This window comes from Musa acuminata, chromosome BXJ1-4 (genome assembly GCF_036884655.1).
Source record: "Musa acuminata AAA Group cultivar baxijiao chromosome BXJ1-4, Cavendish_Baxijiao_AAA, whole genome shotgun sequence".
NCBI classification, from domain to species: Eukaryota; Viridiplantae; Streptophyta; class Magnoliopsida; order Zingiberales; family Musaceae; genus Musa; species Musa acuminata.
The window spans coordinates 420,721-433,399 of NC_088330.1; the positions used below are offsets into that span (position 1 = coordinate 420,721).

At 35.5% G+C, this 12,679-nt stretch overlaps 1 protein-coding gene across 6 annotated transcripts in view; it reads left to right on the forward strand.

Moving 5' to 3' along the window:
* LOC135583089 (probable LRR receptor-like serine/threonine-protein kinase At1g06840) overlaps positions 1–10,924 on the forward strand; it is a 39,988-nt gene extending 29,064 nt beyond the window's left edge. For 5 of the 6 annotated variants that reach the window (XM_065153974.1, XM_065153982.1, XM_065153979.1 and 2 more), the window contains 3 exons: positions 5,816–6,066; positions 7,241–7,375; positions 10,399–10,924. In XM_065153974.1, the coding sequence (XP_065010046.1) occupies positions 5,816–6,066; positions 7,241–7,375; positions 10,399–10,713 (701 nt within the window). In that variant the 3' untranslated portion in view covers positions 10,714–10,924. The remainder of the gene's footprint in view (positions 1–5,815; positions 6,067–7,240; positions 7,376–10,398) is intronic. The other variant, XM_065153999.1, reaches the window with a different exon arrangement.
* Positions 10,925–12,679: the final 1,755 nt, after the last annotated feature.

Sequence of the window (12,679 nt, forward strand, 5' to 3'; positions counted from 1 at the left end):
TAGATAACCCTCGCCAGGGTATTTATCTTCTTGTCAAGATGTACAAATTCTCATTTATTACCATGGTTAGTTTTGTCAAATAATTGATAATATTTTTCCCTCCTATCAGGGACTTCCTTTTTTTAAGAAAGAAGGTATCCTTCAAGAGAGAAATTGAGAGAGAAGGACTAGTGGCAGTAGAATAGAAATAGAGATTAACAAGGAAAAATACAATAATATTGATAAGTATAGTTCTCAGTTGTCTCTAGTATCTACGAACCTTTATTTGGACTTTCACACTTCCATATACTGTTCCTAAACAAGGTAAGGCTCATGGGGATTTAGAATCATATAAGTTGATGAAAAGTGAATTCCATATTCACAAATGTCCTCCTAGTTTATCTTATGCTATACCCATATATGAAAAAACTTTGCCATCTATATTCAACAGGAATTAAATTATTTTCAAAACTCATCAAAGAAGCCAATGCTGCCCCTAAGTTCTTCTGGCTTGCATTAAAAAATAGAACGCATAGTAAGGATGATATCTAGGATAAGATGGGATTTTACTTCCTTTGGCATCTGGCTATGGTATTGAACCTATGGATTACCTAGTATGTCCCATGCCAAGTATTTTTCTTTAGGCCTATTACAATCCAATCCGATGGGATAACTGACCTATTAACTTATTAGGCCTAGAACCGTATGACCAAAAGTACCTAAATTCAAGTTAATAGTAGTAGATCCATTTAACCTATAAATGGGCTCAAGTATCTTCCAAATTGGTGTATGATAATCTTCCTTGCTTAAAACTTTACGTTCAAAGACCAAACATAACCTTAAATCAGATCATAGTATGATGCACATGAGATCCAGCTGAGTGATGCTTCTATGCCATAAACATCTCTAGTCATACTAGTCTTATTCATGGGTAGGTCTTTCCTATTAGGCCCTTAAAACTAGGTCTACTTTGATACCATTGGGTTCGACCCGGTGAGGTCTTTACTAGTCTTATTAGTGCTGCAACCCAGTTGAGCTACATTCATATCAAAGTTGAGTCAGTATAGTAGAGATCCAATCTGTTTCAGACTTCAGACAATGCTTCTAATTTGTGTAATATATAGAGCCAAAAAGAGGCTAAAATTAGTTCAGAATATGAACATCCACTAATTCTGATGGAGTGAGACAAACTTAAAAGGGATCTCACCAAATTCATTAACAATCTGAACACAGTCTCTATGAATTTAGATGTGCATCTGATTAGTCCAGATTTGATAATTTAGTATATAAGACCAGATTTTGAAAGGGTACATCAAAGCTACGTTTTTAATTTCGAATGATATCTCCCATACCGGGCGGCATGTACCAGTCCGTTGGTAGACCAGTACGCAGACCGCTTGCTACCGGGCGGTACCGTTGATTGGGGCTGTTTTCGCCCCGTTACCATGCGAAATCGGTCAATTTCGACAGTCGTTGCCCTTTACCAGGTGGTATTAGCCGAGGGAGAAGAAAAGGGATAACTTGGAGATCCAACGTCGCTCTCCCTCGACGATTCCGATCCATCGCCACCCTCCCTCGTCGGATGCCGCAGATGAGATGTTACCTCCTCCTTGTCTGAGGCGACGAGGCCTCGGCGTCGTCAGTGACTTCTCCTCATCCGCGGGGGGAGAAGAAGCCTTGGTGACATCGTCGAGGCTTCGCGGGAAAAAGAAACGAGGCAACATCGCCTCGACAACATTGTCCTTTTTTATTTTTTAACTTTATTATTATTATTATTATTATTATTATTATTATTATTATATATCGAGCGGTATGCTAGAGCGTACCTCTCGGTATACTAGTATCGTACCGTATTGAGCTAAGCTCAATACTCTAGTACGGTACAAAATTGCGAATCTTGCTCTAAAGCTTTTCTAATTAGATCCAAGCGTGTGAAAATATGAAAAATATAGAACTTTTATGGTTACCAAGTGACAAGGTATCTGATCTAGACTAAATCTGGTGATCTTTACAGATCCATGTGTCCAATTCTTCCGACCAAGAAATTATAGAAGTTCTGAATGTATTTGATCTGAGGAACACACAAACTCTAAAAAATTTAGTTGTGCTGATTAGATAAACATCCAATAATTTGATACATAGGATCATTTGGACAAACTAGTCCTTGTAGGACTTGAGCACACAAAAGCATAATACTAAAAACATGTTTGTGGTGGCTTATTATGGAGCCAAGGCTCACCCTCAATCTCATTTATTCAAATGAAGTATGTGATTGATTCTTTCTAAATTCTATCATACTGCTACACAAGATACGCCAATATTGACATCATATCCATTGCAAATAGGGTAATTGGACCCATTGTCAATGTATTTTAGTATGCAATTATTTTTTTGTTATTTCTGTTTTACATGTGTATAAATGTACCCATTGTCAATGCATTTTGTGTGAAGGATTATATGTTTGTCTAGATGTAACCCATTGTCAATGTATTTTGTGTGAAGGATTACAGTAAGGATACCTATTTTAGTATCCTTACTGTAAGTAGCAGATGCAACTAGAATACTTGCGCTTAGGAAACATGTCCACATTCACTTGATTTTAAATGTTTTACCAGTGTTCCACTGATGTATAATTAGGGTTTTTTCATGTAAGCTATTGTTTAACATGTTTGCAACTGATGTATTTTGTGAATGGTCGCAACTTGTTTAACATGACCTGTTGGTGGATCTCGAATGAGATAAAATGTGACTTTGCCTTAATATTTTCATTCTTGCAACTATATAGTGTTCTTTCGATTATTTTGTTAGGGTTTTCTGAGACCACTGATGTATTTTGTACTTTTTTTTTTCTTCTTTCTTTCTTTATTTCTTGCTTTTTCTGTATTATTTGTTTAGGATCACCCAAATGAAATAACAAGTTGTCTCTAACTTTTCCCAATGAAACATGAAGATCGAGTTGGGTTAACTAGAGGTACCTCATACTTGACACTATACCTAGTACAAATTTTAATTAACCCATGTGACATCAACTTAAGCTTGACCATTTACCAAAGGTTGAGGGTTTGAAACCTCATCCAATAAATTTTTTTGAAGATACTGGCTAACATAGCTAATAAAGAGTTTGACAAACCATCGCAAGGTTCTGGTTTCAAATCTCGCCTTCGCTAATTATCATTTCCCAAAAAAAAGAATAACTTAAACTTGATCAAAATTTTAAAATCTAAACCCAAGCCCACCTTAGCTTGGGTTGCACTGCAATTGAATGGCCTAGGTTATTCTCACAACCAAACCCAATAGAAGAATCGATGCATTGTGAGTTTAAACATTGTGGTCTAAATTCTGAAGCGTAAGTTAATGATAGCACATCCATCTAGCCCTACAGACCATCACAACATCTATCCAGTTCCGATATGGGAGTAATCAATGACATCATCGTTACACTTCACAAAAAGGGTAAACTTCTTCAACTAGGCGATTCTTAAGATATTTGAGGGTTCCTGAAGCCTGTAATCAAATAAGGAGTAAAACGAGGAGGCTTTACTGTTTCGATGGTTCGACCAAGTATTGGTTATGGACTGTACAACTTGCTATCTCTCACCTTCTTGGTACACCTATTTATTACTTTTTTCAGTGTAACTGACAGTACAGTTCAGCGCCTTGCTTGTCATCTCAGTATACTTTGGTTTGATAGGTTGTCAAAACTGTTATCGAATGGTATTTAGAACCTTTGTCGAAGCATCCCCTAGTCTCATCATACAAGATTCATTACCGTTTAAACTTAAATAAAAAAGAAGTTTTCTAATTACTTTCTCAACCTGCTCAAGACACTAATTGATAAAAGGTTAACGTATAATATGTCAATCAATGCAAAGCCCCATATTATATCTGTCCTAAATTAAATCAAGGCCTATGGACCTTGAAGCTTAACATATAAGGCACATAAATAACCATTTAATGTTGATCTGAGAACTATGATCTCTATTAGAGATGCTCATTAGATGACATCTAATACTGAAGAGGCCTAGTAGTTGAGTATGTCAAAGAAGACCAAGTTGCATGACCATGAATGGATAAATTTACGGAGGGAGAGGTATATATAAATTCTTTCAGATTGAACAGTATAAGTTCACCACATATTGCCGAAGACAGTTGTAAGCTAAGAACCTTGGTATGCTATTGAAGTCAACTAGAGTACCCCAGTCAAACAGGTCAAGGAATAATGAGGTTTTTATGTTCTTGATTTTTTTAGTTCAGCTATCACCATACCATGTCTTGATTGAGATCTAAGGTTCTTTCACATTATATCTTCATGTCAAGTGCCAAGGATATATAAGGCCCACTTGATGCACATTGCTGCTATGCATGCTCTATAATGCATGATCATGGAGCTTCACATTTCTCTGTTCTATATGTTTATACAATAACATATTGGTATTTAGTAATATATGATGGTGCCTTTCTTGCCATGCTTTTAGAAATATTTATGCTAGGCAAGGTTTTTAATCTCGTATCGTACTGGTGTACCAAGCTTTGCTTGGTATGGTACGGTACAAGGTATCGAGCGGTATACCTAAAAAAATATATATAATTCAATTTTAGCCTTGTCGTCATCGCCTTGTCCTTCTCCTCGTCGTCTCAGCTGCGGACTTCGATGTCAAGGAGGTGGGGAGAAGAAAGACGACATCGGAATGTTCTCCGTGCAGTGGTAGTGGATGAAGGAGACCGTTCGGAGATGAACAAGGCCGAATCTTCGCCGCCTTCCTCGCGGTTGCCTCTTCCATTGCTCTCGTCGCCGCCTCCCCCAATCCCTGCACCTCTAGCTCCTCCTCAAAATAGGTACGACTCTCCTCGCCGTTACCTCCTGGATCGAGATCGTCGAGGAAGGGCGGAGACGGATCGAGATCGAAAAGGGTATGGAAGACAAGTTTGTACCAAGGTTCGATGAGCTCAAGTTCATCGAGACACTGGTGACAATGCATTGGTGACTTTGTGGTCCTCTTTTTCGATGCTTCTCCCTCTTCTTCAAACGTCCTCGTCTTTCTCACCTCACCTCGCCATCGCCAAATACCTAATACCTCCCGATAGTGGGCTGTACGCATGCCGATCAGTTGGTGGACCGATACGTATCGCCCGTACAGGGCAGTACAGAACAGTATTAAAAACCCTGATTGTAGGATTGTTTTTCTATAACATTATTATGATGCATTTTGGTTACTTGTTTTCATTTCCTTTTCTAGTAATACTTTTAGTAAGGATAACAAATTGAATTTTTAATCCCCTTCTTTGACCTGTTTTTCTTGATCAATGAGTTTCAAGAATGACCCTCATTTGGAAAGATTGAACAAGAAAACTAAGTAGAGATAAGTGTGGTTCCTGTCCAAGGATATGAGCGCTGCATTATGCACATAATTCCCTTTCATCATCGAAATTACTAGCTAAGGAATTATTATGGGTTAAAGTTGTGGTGCCACATGTTGATTGACTACTATCTTTCATAGAGTAGGTGGTCAACCATGTGGTTAGCATAATCTTTTGAATTCAGAATTTAGATAAACAATATTAGCCTGGTGCCAGCATGCCTTACAATGTAATCAAATGTTAATGTTGTAAATTTGTAATGACAAAAGATATTCTAAAAGGTTATCTTCTTTCATTGCTTAAATCTAATATGGTTAGACCTCCTTTTCTTCATTTAACAAATATATATTTTTAATAGATCTTAGTTCTGTAAGCTCTTATGTTATTTTTAATGATAGGATTGCACCGTCCACAATAATGGTTTTTTTGTATTTTTAATTAGTTGATGTCTAAACTGATACCATTATATGTTAAGCAGCTAAATGTACAGAACCTCTGAGTTTTTCTAAGCGGTTGCACATTGCACTGGGTTCTGCTAGGGGCATCTTGTATCTACATAGTGAAGCAAATCCTCCAATTTTTCATCGTGATATTAAAGCAAGCAATATATTATTAGACTTCAAATTTGTTGCTAAAGTAGCTGATTTTGGTCTCTCGCGACTGGCCCCTGGACATGACGCTGAAGGCATCACCCCTGGTCATATTTCAACTATAGTAAAGGGCACTCCAGTAAGTCTGGATTTCTGCAAGTACAATAGTCTGTTCCTTTTTTGCTTTATTTGTTCAGATCATAACTACAAATATATATGTGTGTGTATATATATATATGTGTATATATATATATATGTGTATATATGTATATCTATATATATGTATATATATATATTTGTGTGTGTGTGTGTATATATGTATATATAGTGAAGAAATTATGGGCATTAGAGAACATTTGAGTGAAGAAGTATATTGCCCAAAGTATGGCCTAAACCCATAAGCTTTTGGACACATCTGCTTCCTTACTATAAAACATTTGATAACTATAGAGCAGGCTTGACATGGTATACTTATGCGATTGCATTATATATTATTCATTATCAAAACATATTTAATCTCTATATTTAAGATAGTAACTTGATGTATTCTTATTTTAAGTCATTTTAAGAAAGGTATTTGACAAATGAAATTTACATGGTAGCAATTAATGGGAAGAAAAAGCATGTCTGTCCATTCTGATAAGAGTACATTGTTCGACATGCTGCAAATATGAAGAAGCCTGTCTAAGAAGTTGAACTATTCAGTAATATGATGATTTTTACCGATAATTATATATGCTTCAAATTCAGAACACTGAACTTTTAGGTCACTTCAAAAATATACTAGTTAGGTAGTTTTTTCTGTTGAAATAGTTCTTTCATTGAGAAAGTTTGTCATGGTATAATTGAAGTGATCATGAGTTTGTACTTGTTTTAAAAATCAAATACGTGACTCGGGTTTGCTTTGTCCTGCAGTTTAGCAATACATAAAGCTTTTATGAAGGGTGAACTGCACACCGTAAATTTATTAAAGTGTATAAAGTCTCAAGATTTTAGTAGTGGTTATATAATAATATAGTTACATCAGAATAGTAGCAATGTGATTGAATTTCTTTGAATGTCATCTATAATAACTGAATTACTTTGTTGATATCCATCTTTATCTTATTAAAAATACAATGCATCAGTGCTGAACTGCTGAATAATGAAAAAAGTTTGTAGATTCTAGTTAACAAGCTCATTGTAAGTTTTGAAACAAAGGCCTTACATGTTAGATTTATCCCTGTGCCTATGATTTATGTGATGTCTGCTTTGTCCTTTGTTTCTTTCACTCTTCTCTCTTTCCAACTTATTCAGATCCCTTCACGTTTCAGGGATACCTTGATCCGGAGTATCTTCTAACTCACAAGTTGACAGATAGAAGTGATGTCTATAGTCTTGGGGTTGTATTTTTGGAACTCTTGACTGGGATGCGTCCAATTTCTCATGGCAAAAACATAGTTAGAGAGGTACATGACTGCTTCCATAATGTTCTTAAAAAACTTTCTTTCTAGAAGAGAGTTCGGCTTAAAATAGTTATGCTATTTCTCTCAGATTTTGACACATTCATTCTATCTGGGAAATCTAACTATGAAATAGTGTTACATTTGTCGTTCATATATTGTTTGGAGGAACTTGTAGACCATATTTTGATAACAAGCTTTCATATAATTATAGTATGCACTCATGCTAAACATATCTCTATTTGACATTAAATATAACAATATCATCCAGCAAACAAAGATTTTTTACTACACATTTCTCATAATTTTATTATGTCATGGAATGGTCATGCAAATAACACATTGTTTTATGTTTTGAACTTGTCAAAGACATTCAAGAAATTCTGAAGTGTTTTTATTTACAAAATATAAATTCTTTAAAGTCGTGCAATAGATATTAATCCTAGTATCTTACACTGATGTAATGGCTAAGAAAATGGTAAATTTTGAGAATATCTCACATTCATTAATGCCATGTATGAAACTAATTTCTACCAAGATGTCTTCTATATATGGGTGAACATGTGATTTCGCCTATTAAATCCAGTAGAGTTTGTTATCAGAATCTTGCTATCATGGACTTAGCTGGAATTGTTTAAGCCATGAGGCACCCTCGGGCAAAGTTACAGACTTAGCTTTAGTTGCCTAAGTCGTGAAGCACCATTGCGTCAACTTCTTGGACTTAGTTGAGATTGCTTAAGTCGTGATGTGCCTTTGCGATATGCGTCCATAAAGGGTCAGCCAATTTGCAACCTCACTCAGGTCCCGAAGGACCTGTAAAAGAGAAAGTTAATTAGATCGAAAACGAACGACGGACAAGTCCCGATGTCTCGCTAAAAGGGAAGCTTTACAAGCAATTCAGCGAGCATCTTGCATGTATGAGAGAAAAGAGGGGAAGGAGGAAAACAAGGACTTTAGAAGGTTGAACGAACGGTTGCAAGTTCACAAACAACTGCTCACCGGGTGCGAAGGCAAGTTCCCGTCAAGTTAACATGCAAACTTGTGAAGATTGTTCAACGCCCGACACTTACCGAAGCCTCATCCCCCATGGTGCCACCCGGGTGGTTCTAGAGTGCTGAGATGGCTGACGTTTCGCGTGCAGCAACGGTCTGTAGAAAACAGGTCTGTTTTGCTCGACGTAGCGAGCAGTCGCACTGTAGCGCTGCAACCTGTTCGAACTTACATTTTTACAAGTAAAAGTACACAAAACCAAGGCCAAACATGCTACCAAGCATTTGTACATATATACAAAAGCGATGAATGGTTCGTTGAACAAAGTTGTTGCCGGTGCGCGACAACTGTTCGTGACATTGCGATGCAGCAAATATCTGAAATAATTGAGATTCTACAAATGCACGGAGTCTGATTTCCTCCCTTTTTTTCCTGACAAATTTTAAGCCTATTACCTGCCAAGGTTTGGATTGTCAGTCCACATTGAATGCTGGCAGACCATTTGATAGGTATGGTACCATGGTGTCAGCATATCCTGTGTTGTACCACTCAACCTCATTGGAAAATTAAAGAGAAACCATAGGAAATAAGATAAGTGGGCTGGTCTGATGCATTAACAGTGGATTATCTTGTTACAGGTTCATCTATGTACCTGTTCAATCTGGATTGATTTTGTGGGAAACCAGAATTTCAATTTGTAATCTGTATTTTCAAAATATTGCAGATTAGCAAACTAAACGTTGACATTGTAAAGCCTTCAACTATAATGACGATTTAATAAGAGGGAGAGACATTTTGCAAATATCTGAGAGGGAAGTCTAGATATAATTTTCCAATGGAAAGAATTATGTAGAAAAAGAAAACAAACATTAGGATTGATCGTGCTTATTAAATGATTCTTCCTTATTTATTAAGACCATCAATATGATCGCTTAGGTTTGACTGTGTTTATTAAGACCTTTAATATCATTGCTTAGAGTCAATTGTTTATATTTAATGCTTTAATATAGTTTATATTCTATGGAATTATATTGATAATTCATATTTTATCTTTTGAACAGTTAATATTTTCAATTAATGGAACTTGTAGCATAATTTAACAATCGTAGTCTTTTCAGCTCTATCACAAAAATCTGAATACATGTATTTCATTTCAATGATGTTTCAATTCTAGTTTTCAGTTTAAGTTTTCTGACCAAAACAGTGTCAGAAAGTTGCTTAGTTGTTTAGCTTCAAGTTTATTGAACTTCATTAGATAAAACACAAGGGATCAGTAATTAGAAAATAAAAATATTATCTGTCTTTATGAAATACTTGATAATGTTTGGACCTTATAGCTGCTATTATACAGTTTTCCTCTAGTGCAAACGAATATTGTTTGTAATTTGTGCTATAAAGATTACAGGAATCCAAGTAAACATGCAACAGATGTTGGAAATCTAATAAATGATGAAAAGCAGGTTGAAACATATTTTGATCTTTTGCTATATTCTTTATATGAATCTGGTGTTAGGTGGACTTCATGGTGGCATTAATGTTCATAGCTCTCTTTCTGAATGGGAAATTCAACCTTGTAAGATCAAATCATCCTTACAAATATATGAGTAGTAAAAAAGAAGGGTCCGCTTGTCCTTTTATTTTTTCTCTAAGATATGTGATACAGAATTTGGGGTCAAGGCCTCTATTTGTACCAATGACAATACACTGAGTTGGGCAGGATTCTTCTCCTAGTTGGCGGAGGACTCAGTTTTTTAGGATATCAAAAATGCTACACTGAGTTGGGCATCTATCCTACATCAATTTTGTCTTTTGATGCATCTCCACAGTGTTCTGGTCCTGAAAGATATGATTGAAGTCAAAATTTTCAAATTTTAGTAAAAATAATTTGATCAGATCCAAAATAGCAGTAAGTGACCTCAAAAAAAAAAGATTTTAATGGTATCGGCAAAAATATTGCATTACACCAAATAAAAAGTACTTAGTCTTGCAGAAATTCAAACCCATATTCACTGATAGCTGCTGTTATTGTCCTATTACAGGTGAAAACTGCCTGTCAATGTGGATTGATGTTCTCAATCATTGACAGCCGCATGAATGCTTACCCTTCGGAATGCATGGAGAAATTTATTTCTTTGGCTCTTGGATGTTGCCACGATGAGACTGATGTGAGACCATCGATGTCTGAAGTAGTTAGGGAGTTGGAAAACATACTTCACATGATGCCTGAGGATGGTACATCAGAAGCTCTGGTAACAGATTCTAGCAAGATAGTCTCAGTCTCATTTGTATCATCAGAAAGCTCAGGTGCAGATCACCTTGTCAGCAGTGGAATCCCTGCTGTTGCGGCCCGATGAAACCACCATGCCTTGTTTCCACTTTCCACCATGTATATGTTTAGTACTTTTCTCTTTTCTTTCCTGAATCTTCACTTCAAGATACAGATTAAGTTTGAAACACGAAAATTAAAAAAAGAAATATTTATAGGAATAATCTAATAGTTGATGTTCACTTTTCTCATAACTATCTGAAGGGCATATTTTCAATAAGAATCATCAAATTTACTAATGATATGTGCTCCTAACAAGATTTATCAAGCTACTGATGTTTAGTTTGATCTCTCTGCCTCATCAAATTTAGCTTTGGTAGAGATGTATCAAGCTAATTTGGCAAGAATAATCAATTTTACTAATGATGTGTGTATGCTTTTATATATTAATTTATCAAGCTACTAATGTTTAGTTTTGACTTTGGTACAACTTTTGGATTGTGTACAAATTTGTATAATGGTTATGTTGAGATGGATGTGTGGAGCTATTAGGAAAGATAAAAGATTTTTATTCGTGAACAATTGAATATCATTTTGAGAGAATAAAATAAGAAAAAATTATTTAAGAAGATATGGGTATGTGCTTAGGAGATTTATGGATATGGTAATTAAAAGAAGTGGAAATGATTTGAGGAAGACCTAAAAAGATCTTAATAGAAATTATAAATAAAAATATAATTATTCTAAACTAAATTAAATACATCCTAAAGAGATGTATAATGAAAATATCTAATTTATAAAGGGCACAATTATCAAAGTTGAATTTAAGAACACAGATTAAAATTTCTTTGATTTTTGAGGGGTAAAAATATATTTTTTAAAAAAACCTAATTCTCACCTTGTTGTTGTTGCTATGATATTCTATCGCACCTACGCATAAGGGTCTCACAAGTAGTGCATCGGTCGTCCATCGTGTACTTGCCACCTGTGGTGGCGCAGTTGTTCTTAGGCGATGAAATAGTAAGTTCACCATCACCACACCGTGTTGTCACACCCACGCACAACTATGCATTGATCGAAGACCACATTATTACTATGGTACTCGGTGGTGATTATGAGTTTGTCATGCAACTGCTTGGTATTGTAACCTTTGGCATCCAATTGACGTTGACCGTAGCCAACAAACGCCACAACAGCATTGCTTTAGTCGTTGTAGGCAACGACAATCGTGGCAACCATCGTAGCCATAGCACTATTGCAATCATCGTAGTCATTGTAGGTAGCGGCTCTGCTGAAGCTGTCACACAATAGCACTGCTACAGCCACCTGCGACTAAGGTAGGCCAACCACTACAAGGTTGTCACACCTCACGGTGCTTTCGTTATGTACATAACCACTGTTCGTGATTGGGTTGACAGCCACCGAAGGTCATCATCCTCTGCAATACTATAGTCAACAGTAAACTGTCGACAATAGTCCATCAATCAAATATATGGAACTTCGCATCATTCGCAAGAAGATGATAAGACAAAATAGATAGAAAACAGATCAACAATACAAATAGATTGTTTAAACATCGTAAATCAAAATCGAATAATAGCTTTTCATGGGCGAAGTGTGCTAACAAACAAATATAAATACAAAATAGATCTAAAATACTTTTATGATTTAAAGTATTTGAGTTTAAAAACATAGCTCTGATACCAATTGTAAGCATAAAAATCGTAATATGTTACTATTATACAACAAATTTTAATATCAAAAACTGAAATCAAATAATGATAGATTAAATATACTAAGCTACAACGATATCGATCTACAAGAATAAGTAGATTCATCTTCTCTTCTCTTCTTATCTTTCACAGAACCAATAAGAGCAATAAATTAGGAAGAAAAGATAAGAGAAGACATATAATCTCTTAATAACTGATTTATTTTAATAATTATGAGTCTAAAAGATGAGAATAGAATATCTAGAATAATAATTATGGATCCCTCATATCAAGGTATGAAATTCTATTAACTTTTTTTTATTAGTCATAATCATAATCAAA